Source organism: Pleurodeles waltl, chromosome 12 (genome assembly GCF_031143425.1).
Source record: "Pleurodeles waltl isolate 20211129_DDA chromosome 12, aPleWal1.hap1.20221129, whole genome shotgun sequence".
Classification (NCBI taxonomy): domain Eukaryota; kingdom Metazoa; phylum Chordata; class Amphibia; order Caudata; family Salamandridae; genus Pleurodeles; species Pleurodeles waltl.
Window position 1 is genome coordinate 32,866,074 of NC_090451.1, and position 16,638 is coordinate 32,882,711.

A 16,638-nucleotide genomic window follows, 5' to 3' on the forward strand; every position below is an offset into this window, starting at 1 on the left:
CACAAGCGATATATCAGCCATATAACCTCAACACCTGCTGTTGTTCCACAAAATCTTTACCTTCGCCCAATGGTGGTGGACCAGTTTACAGAGTGGGGGATCTGCATCAGTCTCACAGAACTGAAGTCACAGGGGCTGTGAAAACTGGAAGTGTAGCGAATGAGCGGACCCGCTCAACAGGAACGTGGTAAGTGTGTATTATCTAGCGGCTGGTTCATTTTGGAGCACATTTTCACAACGTTCGCAGTGCAGGCAGAACAACACCGGCCCTATTAAAGGTTCACCACAGGGCTAGCAGGCGGAAACAGCATTTCCGCTGGCCCTGCGGTGAACAGGGCCTACACATTGCAGCCGGCTCGTAAACGAGCCGGCAGCAATGTGGCAGTGCGGCTGATGCAGCAGCACCCGTCCTGCATTCTACTGCCCACAATTCGGGCTGTAGAATGCACAACGGGTCTGTACATGGGCAGTGCAGGTGTCCCCGACACCTCTATTCCGCCAGCCTTTCCATGGCGGAGTAACCAACATGGAAAGGCTGGCAGTATTGCGACTCGTAATCCCCAGGGCAGAGCACTGCCCTGACGGATTACAACCTCTGGGGCCACCAGCCTGCCGGCTGGCGGCAGCCTGGTGGTGTCAGAGATCTGACTATGGCTGTTCCGCCACGGTCGTAATATGGCGGTCCCATGCCAGCCCCTTGGCGGTGGGACCACCACCGCGAGTCTGGTGGTCAGTAGACCTCCAGACTCGTAATGAGGGCCAAAGTGTCTTGATTTGTTAGATTCTATTAAAATCTTTGTGTCCACCACACTTCAATATTTCGGGGAAAAAAAGCATTTGACTCATTTGTGCTTTGCTTGAAGCTGATCTATTTTGAAATAGTTGTACAGTGCAATTACAAGTATTTACATTTTGTTGTGTTAAAAAAGTCACATCCTATAACTTTTCCTTTCACACTCCCTGTGCCCCAGAAAGATTACCACAACATTCACTTTACAAAATCCTCCCACTTTGCAGTCAGTGAAAGTAAACTAAACACCAATGTCTGTGCTAAACAAAGCAATTTGCCAGAAGACGTTGCCTGACATTTGACCTCAGTCTTTGCTCACACAGCATAAATGATAAAAGTAAAGCAAAAAAGAAAGGCCTCCTTGTTGTTCATTCATCTTCTGAGCGCCATCTTGGGTATTTTGGGGTGCCCCAGCACTTCATGACGGCTCCCTGGTGAGAGTTGCTGCTCTTTGTTTACAGTTCCGTACAAAGGGTTCACGGGTCCCCCTCATGTCTTCTCTGACTCTTTGGGGTTTTAGTCGCTACCCTAACTTTAATTTTGGGCTAGTACTGGTTCTTGGTGGTTAATTATCTTATATTTAATGTATTTCAACATTTCCCTTCTCCCGGCCTTGAGAGTTAAATATACTCATCTGTGGACCCCACAGTTGTTTGTTGACTTTAGAATTATTCTGTTTTTCTGTTTTTTGTTTTTGGATCCTTTATCTGGAGGCTTATATATTTTTATAGTTTTTTTCCTCCCTTGATTATTTTTCGTTTTTAGGTCGAGTGTGCAAGCCCTCTGGCCTGTTGTAATCTATCTGTGGGCTTTTACCCACGCCCACCGCATGCCCATCACTATCACTTGTTCGTGGGCTTGCCTTTCAAAAATCCTTTATCATTGGTAAATGCTTTATGTTTGTCCCTACTTGGTGCAGTTTTGTTACTGCCTTGGCCATCGACCCTGTTATATGGATATTTGCACTTTTGCCCATACGTTTGACTGCAAGCAAACTTCTTTTTCCTTTTGTGTCTCTCCTTCGGGCTCATGGCGGCCATGAAACTTTGAATCGGCTTGCTTATGTCAACTGTTTTCTTTTCATTTTCAATTTATGTGGCAAGAAAAGTCCAGTTAGGAATTTACAATGCAAATAGCTCTAACTCGAGCAAACGTGAGACCCATTGCATTGCAAATGCTTGTTGAGTGTGTACTTTGGTTGACAGGTCTTAGATGGAATTGAGACTGTTTCCAGGGCTGGGAGAAGAGACTTCTAAAGTCACCTTACTCCTTCCCCTTTCTGTAGTCTGCTTTTAACCTGACTTTACCTGCTCTGTGTGCACCGACGCAGTAGCAAACACCTTTTGCCTGCTATGACGTCACTTCCTGTTTGAGGAGGGCCAAAAGGGAGCAGGGAGAAATAAATGGTTAACTTGAGACGGGACGTCAGGGCACTGCCTGCCTGATGGCAGCCACTGGCAGAATGTGCAACAAACCTCTCCCTCGCATCCAATCACCCTTCATCTAAAGGCCTGGGCCCCATGTTCATGATATTACAGAAGTCCAGTGATTGAGTTACTGGGGGAGGGGCAGCAGCTCTCAAGGGATATTCAGGATAAAGGGGGAGCTTAGGGCAGTGGTTCCCAACCTGTGGTCTGGGAACCCCTGGGGATCCATGAAGCCTCCTAAGGGGGTCCACAACTGCTTAGAAAATTAAATAATATTAACAGATTAGGCCTCTAGCTTTCAGTAATGACTCAGTGGGGTTGGGTGGGAGGGGACCGGATTCGAATAATGAGTCGGTGGGGGTCTCCAGTTCCAGTAATGATAAAGTGGGGGTCCTCAGAGGTCAAAAGGTTGGGAACCATTGGTTTAGGGGACAAATGGCTTTCTGACAGTGTGCATACATCAGGGGTGTCGTGAACCCCCCACTCTAGCAACTGGAGTAGGGGTGAGCTGTATTAGGAAGTGCTGTGTAACAGGAAGCATTGAACCTGGTTACAGCTCCTTCTACATTGTCAGAGACACCGGTCTCCAAAAAGAAGCTTCTGCAAGAGGCTAGTTAATGCAACCAGGGGGCGGGGTCAAAGGAAGGAGGGGAGGTTGGAAGTGAGGTTGGAAGTAGGCAAGTATAGATGGGTTTAGGGAAGGATTGGCTGAGGAGGAATGGGGGATGGATGGATGGATGGATGAATGAATGAATGAATGGATGGATGGATGGGGTTAGAGAAGGATGGATGCATGTAGAAACAGATGGATGAATGGAAGGATGGATACATTCAAGAAATGATGGAGAGATAATGGCTGGGAGATGGATTAATGAAAGTGTGGACGAAGAGAAGGATTGATAGAGGAAGGTACAGAAAGAAAGAGGGGAAGTTAGATGAAGAAAAGGATGGCTGATGGAAAGTAGAAAGGGGGAGTGAAGGAAAAGAGGATCGTAAAAGAAGGATGGTTAAAAAAGTATTGAATCATGGAAAGAATGATGTAACTAAGGGAACAAAAGTAAGTAAGGCAAAAGGAAAGAAAGATGAGAAATACAGCAAGCTGGAAAGAAGAAAAGAAAAAGGATCAACGACTGAAAGAAGGATGGAGCGGGAGGAGGAAGGAACTGCTGAAGCACTGCTGGGCCCGCACACCCAGTGCATTCTGGGATATGGTTCAAATGGGGGCCTGTTTTATGTTTCTGGCTCGCATATCTGTGAAGTGAGTCTGCAAGTTGAGCTAACAGTGACCGGGGCCTACCCACCCAAGAGTGAATGGTTGAATGACTTTTACTGAATGCCTGTCAGCTGCTGCAGGGTCTAATGTTTTCCACTGTGGGTGCTTTACACACCTGCGTTTTGTGGCAGGCTGAAATTCTCAATCAGGATTTATAAAGCGCAGCAAATCACACATGAGGGTCTCAAGGAGCTGTGGCTTCTGGCTGCCTTCCTGTCCTTTGCAAAGAATAAACATAACACCCAAACATCAACCCTTAGGGACAGGTTATTCCACTAGCGACAACTCCTGTTAAGTGGTGATGGCACTACCATGCTCACCAGAGCAGCCATTCATTAGTTCTGAGGTAAGAGTGAGCAGAGACTGGGCTTTTATTCTTGTGGATAAACCTTTTGCAAGACGTGGCTCTGCCCACACTTCAGATTGGGCTGTTGGATGGCTTTCCACATCACCATCATCTCGTAAGGGACGAAGCGATGGACTATCAGCTGGTCCTTATAGAAGCATGGGTGAAATGTGTCCGTGTTGGGCAGGGTGATGCCGTACGTCAGGACGCCGATGTGGGAGTCTGGATTGAGCCCGGCTTCCTGCAAGCAAAAGCCGAGATAGGCATCGTCAATGGGAATAAGCGGGATCTTCTTGGACGCCTTGAAGATGGCATGAGACGTGAATCCAGACATCAGGATGCCTCCGCCGCCACAGTACGCCGGGAAGGAGTCATTGGCAATGATCTCCTCGGGTACGTAATACTTGCTCCACGTATCCCGGACGAGGGGCATGCCAATGTTCAGCATCCCGACAAAGAGGTGCTGGTCCTCTCCCCTGGTCTGCTTCACTCCCAAGAGGTACTGGACCACGTTGGAGGTATGGACGAACACATCGTCATCACCGTTGAAGACAAACTGGGCCCCAGGGCAGTTCCCATGCATCCACTCGTAGAAGAGGACCTGCTTGGCGGTCAGGTTGTAGAAAGTGTCATAGAAGTTCCACTGGAGGATGTCGCTATAGTCGCTGCTCTCCGCCTTCAAGAGATTGTTCATCTTCTCCCTCTCGTGGTCTTTGGTGGAGACCCCAAGGATGAAGAGCCGTCTCACTTGAACTCCATGGTATTTTGTCTCTGCCCCCCAAGTTTTGCGGATAATCTCTCGCCGCTCAAAATTATCCGGAGCTGACTTGACCACCAACAGCAAGAAGACATTTACAGATGCCTCGGCCCCCCCACATTTGAAGGGGGTGTCCAGAGTCCTGTTGAACCTCTTGCAATGCCTGTAGCGGAAAAAGTTCTGCATATTCAGAGGGAAGTTTCGAAAGCGAGTGGCGTTTACGCCTCTGACTTTCGTCCTGCACGTGGGCACTGCGAGGACAGGAGGCCGGTGGACATGTTGTGTAGTGGTGATGGGCGGGATGGGCGGGATGCCTATCACAGTGGAGTCTTTATACAGCGTATAAACCAGGATTACTGTGCAGACCGCCGCCAGGGCAACTGGTAAACGTCTGGGCCAGCTTCTTCTCATCTTCAGCCTTTCAAAAATAACCTGAAAAACACAAAAACATGCATCAGGTAAGTGTCTGTAGAAACATATTCCATTACGCTAGAATCAAACAGAATCAAACAGGATTTGTGTTCATGGATCCCTAATAGTTTCCTGGACTTATGTGGAAACTACTCCCTTGCTTAGGGGAAGGAGGAGACTCCATGATGGTACGATTAGCTATGAGTACCCCGGAGTAATACTGTACTTATGGTAGAAAATAGCTGGTGAGGGTCTCCCAAAAGACACTAGAGGGACTCCGTGGTGAATACTGGGACACGTGGTTACACTCCTGTTGATATTAAAAGATTGTTGGTTGGGAAGCTGAGTGGTAACCTGATACTTCTACCTCTCCTGTTTGATTCTGGTGTATTTATCAGCGGTGCAGGGCTGTGAGAGTTTACCCTATTTCAGCACAATTAGTATCTTTGAATTGGGGATTGCTGATGAAGTCAGTTTAAAGCCAGCCCTGGAACTATGTTTTTAAGATTGTTATTATGGCGGGGAATTTGGGTCTCACCCTTACATATGAAGAAGTGGATGTTATACGTTCAGGCCCATCCCTGTTATATGACTTAAATATTTCCCAAACCATAGCACAAGCAGATGACTGGAACTCACTCACAAAATTACGTCAGAGCAATTTAAAACAGTTAGTCGTGGGGTCATGATGACAGAGTACCACCTGCCAATGCTAGCCCTCAGGCCTTTGGGCCAATAATGCCTCTAAAGTATTTCTTGAAAACATCATTTTTCGAAAGGATTGGGCCTCTGTTTCTTGGCGCTGTAGACGCAATTGGTTAGTTGAGATTATTAAGACTGAAAAAGACTCTCAGAGGAGCTAAACATCAGAACGCAGTTAAGAGAAGGCAAACTGAAAACAACGGTACAGCTTTCGGTCCACAAGAAGAGACTGGAGGAGAATGATAAAGAAATGACTGAAATGAAAGATTTACAAGCTCAGACTAAAATAGAGAAGTTGAGAAAAGATCTAAAAAGATCCACCCACGAGAAAATATATCCTTACGTAAAAGAGGATAACAAAATCCCAAAAGCTCAAGAGTCTGATGCTCAACCCTCTGATGGTAGCTCGGTGGATTCAACCGGTTGGAATATTAATGAGGATATTAGACGAAGAGGGAGAATTAGAGGAGACGCAAGAGGGCGGGACGTGGCTGCAACAACAACCATGGCAGGAACCTTATTATAATGAACAACCAACATCATTTCTCCAACCTTTTCTGCCACATTTTGGCGGTTGGATGAATCCCCATATGGGAGGGAACCCTCTGTGTTTCCAACCAATACCAATACCACCTTTTTTAGGAAGAGGTCTCAACCAATCGAGAGGAAGGTGAAGAAAGGAAGTCAGGCGGGAAGACATGGAGACAGGAATGCAGATGAGAAGCAAGTTGAAAGATCAACCCGGGACCAGCAGTAGCGCTCCCTGATCTCCAACCTGACAGAACAACGCTTGACGGCAGAACAGACGTCTGTCTTAAACAAAGGATGGGGTTTTGTCCCAACATCTACCTTTGGTCGATTCCACCTTCAAAGCGAAATAGCTGAATTCAGTAGGAAGTTGAAATTGAGGGCTTTCTTTTCAGGGAAGGCAAGTGGTGAGGATGGAGAAGATACAAATCTGAGATGTAAATCAGCCTTTTGCTCCCCAAACTCAACTATTCCAGCTGAGATACAGACTTTTGAGCACGCCATTTACTGTGATGTGGAGAACCTGGGTGTGTCAAAATTGAAAACATTTCACAAAAGTTACCACAAAAGAAAGAAGAGTACTCCCTGAACTTACAAATAATAAAGAGCTAATAATAAAACCGGTTGACAAAGGAGGCATGCAAGGAAATGCCTCCTTGGCATGGTTACCCGCTGACCCTTTGCCTTTGCTGATGCTAAGTTATGATTTGAAAGTGTGCTGGGACCGTGCTAACCAGGCCCCAGCACCAGTGTTCTTTCCCTAAACTGTACCTTTGTCTTCACAATTGTCACAACCCTGGCACTCAGGTAAGTCCCTTGTAACTGGTACTCCTGATACCAAGGGCCCTGATGCCAGGGAAGGTCTCTAAGGGCTGCAGCATGTCTTATGCTACCCTAGGGAACCTTCACTCAGCACAGACACACTGCTTTCCAGCTTGTGTGTGCTGGTGGGGAGAAAATGACTACGTTGACATGGCACTCCCCTCAGAGTGCCATGCCAACCTCACACTGCCTGTGGCATAGGTAAGTCACCCCTCTAGCAGGCCTTACAGCCCTAAGGCAGGGTGCACTATACCACAGGTGAGGGCACCAGTGCATGATCACTGTGCCCCCACGGTGTCTATGCAAAACCTTAGATATTGTAAGTGCAGGGTAGCCATAAGAGTATTTGGTCTGGGAGTCTGTCAAACACGAACTCCACAGCCCGTGGTTCTTAAAATAAACTAAGAAAATATATTTTTCTATATAAAAACCTTTTGGCCTGGATTAAGTCTTTGAGTGTGTGTTCCTCATTTATTGCCTGTGTGTGTACAACAAATGCTTAACACTACCCTCTGATAAGCCTACTGCTCGACCACACTACCACAAAATAGAGCATTAGTATTATCTCTTTTTGCCACTATCTTACCTCTAAGGGGAACCCTTGGACTCTGTGCATACTATTCCTTACTTTGAAATAGTATATACAGAGCCAACTTCCTACAAGGCATGATTGTGTTACAAAAAAAATCTGATTAAGACTTGATGAAAAAATTTATAGACTCATCACACAAGATCCCACACAGAGATTACTCTGCATTATTGAGGACATGGTGGAGGAGGCAGAGGTGAGTGGATGGATTTAAAAAAAGAGGCTGAATGTTTATGTTCAAGAACCACTAGAACTCCCTATTTCAGCTCACTACCAGAAATGCACAAGAATCGCCTACTCCCACCAGGTCGCCCCATTGTCCCCGGTATTGACTCTATTTTAGAGCCCGTGTCACAGTTCGCAGATCACTATCTCAGACCTATAGTACAAAGAACATCAACATATTTCAAAGATACGAAAGATGTACTTAGACTGCTGCAAGATGTTCCGTTTGACCCACAGGAACATCTGTTGGTGGGTCTAGACATCGAAAGTCTTTACAGAAGCCTACCACAAATCTCAGCCTTGGACACAGTAGAATACATTCTTTATAAAGAAAATTGGCAATATAAAACACCAAGGCATTTCATTTTAGAGTGCTGTAGACTTGCAATCATGGAAATCTTTTTTGAGTATGAGGGCACCCTATACCACGGAGCTTCAATGGGCAGTACCTTCGCCCCAGTCTAGCAAGGCTTTGAGGAAACATACATCTTTTCACAGACCAACCCCTTTCACCACAGGGGTAATCTATGGAAGTGATACATAAATGTAGTTTTGATTAATTGGGAAGGTGGAGAAAACACAGTCCATGAATTTTCGAACTGGTTGAATTTACTTGAGTTTTTTTTAATTCACATGTAATATGAGTGAGAGCGCTCTTCCTTTCTTGGACGTGACCATCTTTATAAAAGACATGAAAATACAGACTGTAACGTACAAAAAAACAACAGAAAAGAACAGCCTCCTGCTGTTTGATAGTTTCCATGCACGCTCTCTACGAGAAAGCTTACCTTATAGTCAGTTCCTATGGCTGCGCAGAAATTGTAGTGACATTCAGGATTATAAATCCCGAGCACGGGAACTGACGAATAAACTGAAAATCAGAAAATACGCTACACAGATCATCTCAAAGTGCAGCAAGAGAGCACGATATCAGAACAGGGAGGTACTTCTTCAAGCTCTGGAAAAACCAGAGACTGAGGATGTCATGACTTGTGTGACCACCTACAATATTGCCTAGAATATGGTCAAGAAAACAATATATAAACATTGGAGAGTTTTCAGCTCTGGTCCTTTAAACTGGCCAAAACCAAGATTTTAATTGAGAAGAGAACATAACCTGAGGAACCTATTATTACATACACTTCCCAAAAAGAATCCACAGCACCTAAATACCATCACCACAACGTGGGGCCTGGCTCCAGTATGTGGTCTCTTCCCCCGTGGTTCATGCACTGTCTGCCGTTTAACATCAGTAATCAAAACCATAGATTTTACACCTGAGTTCCAGTGGGTTTTAAGGGATCAAGCTAATTGTAATACTACCCATGCAATTTACATGCTAAGATGCCCCTGCAAACTGCGGTATATAGGCATGACATGCAGGCAGGTCAAGACACGCATAGGAGAGCACAGGAGTAATATTAGATAGCAACTAATCACAACCCGCATGAGTAGTCATTTTCCGATTGCATAGCATACAGTGGATGCTTTGAAATGGGGGGTGTCGGAGACCCTTGACAATGTAGATGTACATGCAGACAGAAACCTATTACAAAAAGAACAACGTTGGATGTACTGTTTGAAGACACATCACCAGGGCCTCAAAGGTGAGATCCCTTGGACCCAAGCGATGTAATAGAGATCCGTGACTTTTGCTGAAAACTCTGTAGAGTCAGTACCAACTACAGGGTGGAGGAACGATGACATGAAAGAAAGAAGTGGAGTAGATGCATCCAAATAATTCTTCCCCCAAAAATTCAGAATTTGAAAAGTTTGAGGATGGAGTTATATGTGGAATTTTTTAAAACAAGACACAGAACCCCGTCCCTGATTTTAATCTAAATCACAACCTGTGTTCCTGGAATTGGCAGTCTTTAATAATCCACAAATGACCTCGACACTTAAAATAATACACACATCTCTGCCTCTATAGTAACAGAATTGTGATTTTGACTCTGGACTTATCTTATGTCTTTTTTAAGTGGAAACAAAATAATCTTTTTGTCCTGGTGCCTCAAAAAATAGTAGCTAATTCCTAGGCTTCGGAGCAACAACCAGCAGGGCTTTAAAATTTAACTACAATGATATTCTTTAAGATTTATTTAGAAAGCTAAGCAGGGGTGGGCTTGGCCAGCAATTGGATGGGAGACAGCCGAAGAAAATCTTATGCCCAATTCCATAGATAGTTAATATTTATTTTTTTTATTTTTTTCTCCTGTTTACTTTTTTTCAAGGTTCCAAAGCTATAGAGGAAATAAGATAAGGATAAGTTGTTGAGTAATTTCTGAAAAAAAGGTAGTTTGGTTGTTTGTGAGGATGAGAGCTACTCGCTAGACTTGAATAATAGCATATACTAGAGGAAAGTGCATTCACCCCCTTTATCTACTTTTCCCAAAAAACTGTTTTATAATTCATCAGGGCCTTGAGGCTGTTCCGTTTTGTTTTTTTACATATTTGAAATATAAGTGTTCTATACAAAACATAGTATTTATGGAAGGATATAGTTGCTTTTTCGTGCAGCAGCTAAATCGAATGTCTGATCCGCAGCTGCGAGCAATCCCGGGATGATTAGGACAGCGTAAAATGAAAAGGAACTGACCACAGTTTGCCACTACCTGGCCATACAAGCCGCTGCGCGGGTGAAGTCACCGACCTTAACACAAGTAAGTGGAGGGGCACAGAACATTCCAAGCATTTCATAGTTTCGGGGGGTGAGCCATAAATCATAGTTGGTTTTCTATTCAAAGCCTGTTTTAATAGTTGTTAGAATGCAGATGTTGCCTTCTTCAAAAAGGCTTTCTCACTATTTTATATAATTGCTGATTTTTGGAAGTTCAGTTTAGAGTTTTAGGAGATAAAATAAACATATTTTAGTGTGTGAAAGAGGTGACCGTGAACATTTATGTGACTATAATTATGATAACTAGAGCACGGAGAAGAGAGAGTCCTAACTTTATGAGTGGGTTTGGCCCGCTTGTCGAAATGACGCAGAGGCATTTCACAACATGTTAATGCTTGTGTACATTCAAAGCCAAACATTGGTGCTTCTAAACAGCAACATTTGACTGCATTGTGCTTGTTTCAACCAGGAGCCCTTTAGGAACAGAATGGGCAGGGTGCTTTAGAGCGAGGAGAGATGTATGACCTCTTCATAAGTCAATGCGACGATAAAGGCCATTACATATAAGTGAGAATGGAATGACCAACAGAACCCCCGTTTGTTGACCCTTTTTTGACTGTCTTATATCTGTTGCCTGCTACTAGTCTGGGCATCTGATGCAAGGAAAGTTTCCTCATTTTGATAATGGCCATCTATTCGAAATTATTTTATTTAAAGCTGATTAACAGAGGAAGGTTTAGGCAAAGGCTATGATAAATACGAGCAGATTAATGATGTTCACATCTGCTTGCCTTTATAGTGATGTAAAACATCAAGAGATGCGACTCTAAAAATAGGTTATTCTCTGAATGAGGTAGGTGAAATGGGAGATAATTGTGTGGGTTGAATAAGTAAAGAAGGTCATCTTTGAATTCGGGGGGACTGCCATACAAAAATAGAGATTCATTTTCTGCTTTTTTACTGTTTATTTTCTTTTGGACTATGTAAATACATTTTGAATATGTGGTATATGTTAGTTGATCTAGGGTAGTACACAGTTTTTTTCCCCGTCTTTATTTTATTTTGCTTATCTTTCCTTCTTGTCTCTTTCTCTCTCCCTTCACTCTATCCTGGTTTTACCGCGCTGCTGCTGCCCTTTCGGCCCTACCTCCTTCCTCCCTGCGTAGTGCTTTCCAGTCGTCCCGCCTCCCAGCTGACCAGACCCCCACCCACTCGCCTTCTTAATGTCAGCCGATGTGCGGCTGCATCGCTGTCTGCGCCTGGACCGTGCCTAGAGCCATGGACCTGGTCCGTTCTTCATCTCCCGGTTCAACTCCAACATTCTGCGTGCCCTCAACCAGGGAAGATCCTCAGCTTGCCACCCAGCCAACCCGAGCTAGGGTACGGGTGTTGCGCATGCTCCCGCTCCCTCCAACGAGCACCACAAAATCCCGAGCCAAGCTCCGACAACCACCTCAAGTGCATACTCCTCAACAAATGCTGCCTCGTCCAGCATGCAGTAGAAGTCTGGGGCCTCCTCGACCCGACCGCCCCGGACGTCATCTTCTTCACGGAGATGTGGATCACCCTCACCTCTGCCCCAGACATCACCACGTCCATCCCCGACAATCACAAAATCATCCACAAGGACAGAGCCAACTGGCGTGGAGAAGGCACAGCCACAGTCTACAAGAACATCGTCCGCGTGACAACCACCACGAGTCACAGTCTCACCTACGCTTCCAGATTCAGACCAACCCCAACTCCTCCCTCCATGGCTCACTCATTTACAGGCCTTCCGGACCCCAACCTGAATTTTGCAAAGACATTGCCGACCTCATCGCCCCCCCCCAAGCGCTCACCTCCTCTGACTACATAGTACTCGGCGACCTCAACTTCCACTTTGACATCCATGATGACCCCAACACCACAAACCTCTTGGACAACCTTACAACACTCACCTTCAAACAACTTGTCAATGTCCTCACCCACAGAGCCGGACACATCCTCAACCCCGTCTTCTCAGCAGGGAACAACATCACCATCTCTCAGACCTCCAAACACCATTGGACCGGCCACAAATGCGTCCACTTTACCTTCACGAAGAACACTGCATGCCACTATGCCCCCGGCCCCGCTGGCAGACACTGGGGCAAAGTTACAGAAGCGCAACTCACCAACGCTTATCCCCCCCACCCCCACACCAGACACAGCAGACGCTAATGAAGCCGCACACAATCTGCACCGTTGGTTATCAGAATGCACCAACAGCGAAGCCCCCTCAGGAAACCAGCGGGAAACTGACATAGCAAAACACCAAAATGGTTCACAACAGACTCCAAACACTCCTGCAGATGACTGAAACGGAAATGGACGAACAGTAAATCAACTGAAGACTGCATAGCCTACAAGAATGCAGTCACCACGCACCACCAGAACATCAGAGCTGCCAAAAAAGCTGCCATTCAAGAATGCCTCAGCACCAGCACTCACAACAGCAAAGAGCTCCTTGCCATCGTCAAAGAGCTCACGAACCCCCGGACAGATACCTCATCCATCCCTCCCTCCCAAGTCCTCTGTGACGACCTCGCCACCTTCTTTCACCGAAAAATCCAGGACTGTTATGAAGGCTTCACAGCCAAAACCCGCCTGCGCCGCCCACAAGTACCACCATGGACCCATCACCTCACGAGATACTGAACTCCTTGATCCCATCACCAAAGAGGACACCCAAAGACTGATGAACTCCATCCACTCGGGAGCACCCTGGGATCCGTGCCCTCATCACATCTTCAACCTGGCCAGCGCCACCATAACACTGGAGCTCTGCAGAACCATCAACCTATCCTTCAAGACCACCACATTCCCCTCAGACTGGAAATACGCTGAAATCAGCCCGCAACTCAAGAAACCCACCACCGACCCCAGGGAGCTGAAGAACTACAGACCCATCTCTCTGCTCCCTTTCCCAGCCAAGGTAACGGAGAAAGCCGTCAACCAGCAACTCACCGAATTCTTCTAGACACATCATATCCTAGACCCATCCCAATCTGGATTCAGGAGCAACCACAGCACTGAAACAACACTTCTAGCAGCCTCCAGGGACTTACGCGTCATACTAGACCATGGAGGCACGCCGCACTCATCCTCCTCGACCTCTCTGCCACATTCAACACCGTCTCCCACTCCACCCTCTGTGCCAGACTCCACGACACCGGCATCCGAGATGAAGCACTGGAATGGATCAGGTCCTTCCTCACAGGAAGAACACAGAATATCAGACTACGGCCGTTCACATCAGAACCGAAAGTTACATGCTGTGGAGTGCCCCAAGGATCACACTCAGCCCGACGCTTTTCAACATCTACATAGCCCCGCTAGCCAAGATCATCAAACAACACAGGCTAAACATCATCTCTGCTATGCCGACAATACCCAACAGATCCTCTGCCTGTCCGACGCTCCCTGTAAAGGCCAAGAGAAATTTCCACAGTGAGATGAGAGCAGTAACCGCCTCGATGGAAGCCAGCTGCCTCAAACTGAACTCGGACAAGATGGAGATCCTCGTAATTGGCTCCACCCCTTCTGCCTGGAATGAATCCTGGTGGCCCACCACAGTGAGAAAACTCCCCCACGGAACACGCACGCAATCCAGGCATCATCCTGGACTCTTCTGTATCCATGACCTGCCAAGTCAATGCCGTCTCGTCGTCATGCTTCCACACCCTCGGACTCCTTCGAAAGAACTTCAAGTGGATCCCCTCCGACACGAGAAAGACAGTCAAACAGTCACTCGTCACTAGCAAACTGGAGTACGGAAACGCACTCTATGCCGGCATCACCGAGAAACTGCAATGAAGACCACAAGGAATCCAGAATGCAGCAGCCAGACTCGTCCTGGACATCCCCCGACATAGCCACACCTCCTCCCACCTCAGAGACCTAGACTGCCTCCCCGTCAACAAGCGCATCACAGACTCCTGAGCCACACCTACAAGGCGCTGCACAACATAGGACCAGCATAGCTCAACCACCACCTCGCCTTCTACGTGCCAACAGACAACTCAGCTCTTCCCAGCTCGCCCTCGCAGCCATACCCAAGATCCGGAAAAGCAGAGCAGGAGGAAGATCCTTCTCCTGTCTAGCAACCCGGACATGGAACACGCCACCCCTCAAGCTCAGACTGACCGCATCACTGACGCAGTTCAGGAAGGACCTCAAGACCTGGCTCTTCGACTGAGCAGCAGAATGCCCACAAACAGCGCCTTGAGACCCTGCGGGTGGTTAGAGGCATGTTAGAAATTACTGATTGATTGACTGATGTAACTCTACAATGCAACTGTGCCAATCACCCTATTATAAGTGTTTCAACTAGGTAATTGCCATCACTTTGTAAGTCTATGATGTAACTGTAACAAACATTAAATTACAATATGTAACTGTAATCAACTGTGTAACTCTACATTGTAACTGTGCCAATCACCCTATCATAAGTGTTCCAACTAGGTAGCTGTCATAACTATGTAACTCTACGATGTAACTGTACCAAATGTTAAATTACAATATGTAACTGTATCAACTATGTAACTCTACAATGTAACTGTGCCAATCACCCTATCATAACTGTTTCACATAGGTAACTGTCATCACTTAGTAAGTCTATGATGTAACTGTACCAAACATTAAATTACAATATGTAACTGTAATCAACTATGTAACTCTACAATGTAACTGTGCCAATCACCCTATCATAAGTGTTCCAACTATGTAGCTGTCATAACTATGTAACTCTACGATGTATCTGTACCAAACATTGAATTACAATATGGAACTGTACCAAACATACAAAGCAGGAGGTTGTTTTTAAAAACCAAATAACTAATGTCCTGCACACCCAGGGAGTTTAACCCTGGGTGTGGGGGTCATTATTTTAACTTTTCTGTTTGTCACCAGAATAATCTTGGAGGTGATGCACACGAACAATAGGGCACGTGGCGTGATGCCCTTGCTCTGCCACCCATCACTTAGTCAAGCTGTCTGAGGCAACTCTCTATCTGCAGAGGGGGGCACAGCCGACAGAAAGCTGAGGGTCCACCCGCCATTAACCAGCACGGGAAGACGACGCATGACATATGGAGTACTGTGCCATGGAAGTGACAGAGCATCTTGTCTGCCAACCTCCAACTCTGGCCCCAAATTCATAAAGTAAAAGTGAATGACATCAGTTAGAGAGCTTATGGCTAGCTTTTTAATCTTTGTTTCTTCTGGCCTCAGTTTTGAGGTAGCTTGTGCTTTCCTCAGTTTGTCTTTTATTGCATGGGTGGACTCTATAGATGCAGGCCTTGTTTAAAAGTGGGCTTGTGCCTTGCCTCAGACATTCACGGCTTTGCAGTGACAGGTGGGCAGGTATGAACCATGTTAGTTACTTATGAAAAATAAATTGTAAACAACGTATACGTTTAAATAAAATATACATTGCAAAGTGTATATCTTGGCTTTAACTTCTTTTGAAGGCTGTAGCAGGCCTCCGTACCATGGATTGGCAGCTTTATACTGGTAAGTAGGTGGAAATGAATAGGTGGTTGATATTTATATAGATATATATATATATATATATACACACACACACACAAAAAATAGATATTACCTACTGGTGGTCACCAGTAGGTAGTTATAGTTAGGACCATGTTTCCCTAGAAAAAGCGTTTTTTGACTTGCCTATATCTTTGCCGCAGTTTGACGAATCTTCACAAAATTTTAGAAAAAAGTGTGCCCAACGGTTTTATTGTGATTGGAAAGTTTCCGGGTGATCTGTCAAGCGGGGGCCCAAAAAAAGAGGGTGGTGTCAAAATGTGTGTTTCAGAAATGTTAATTCCCATAGATTCTTTAGACACACCTGCAGCCCGAACCGCTGAAAGGAATTACACCAAATTTAACATACAAGTAGCCTTTCGTCCAGAGATCACCCTTTGTTCTTATTATGTGTAAATCCGTTCAGTAGTTTTTGAGATATTAAAGGAAATCTAAATGTGTATGCTGGGCAGAGCCTAAGCAAAAATCCCATGGTGAGATCTGATTGGCTGTCAGCCCTTCAACCAGGTCGTGATGGCAGCCATCTTGGGACCGTACACAATAGGACCCATTGAAATGCATTTTAGTTACAATATAA

General features: G+C 45.7%; 1 protein-coding gene across 2 annotated transcripts in view; it reads right to left on the reverse strand.

Moving 5' to 3' along the window:
• Positions 1-845: 845 nt before the first annotated feature.
• Positions 846-16,638, reverse strand: part of LOC138268007 (N-acetyllactosaminide beta-1,3-N-acetylglucosaminyltransferase 3-like) — a 211,644-nt gene continuing 195,851 nt past the window's right edge. For both annotated transcript variants that reach the window (XM_069217314.1, XM_069217315.1), the window contains exon 2: positions 846-5,025. In XM_069217314.1, the coding sequence (XP_069073415.1) occupies positions 3,862-5,004 (1,143 nt within the window). In that variant the 5' untranslated portion in view covers positions 5,005-5,025 and the 3' untranslated portion in view covers positions 846-3,861. The remainder of the gene's footprint in view (positions 5,026-16,638) is intronic.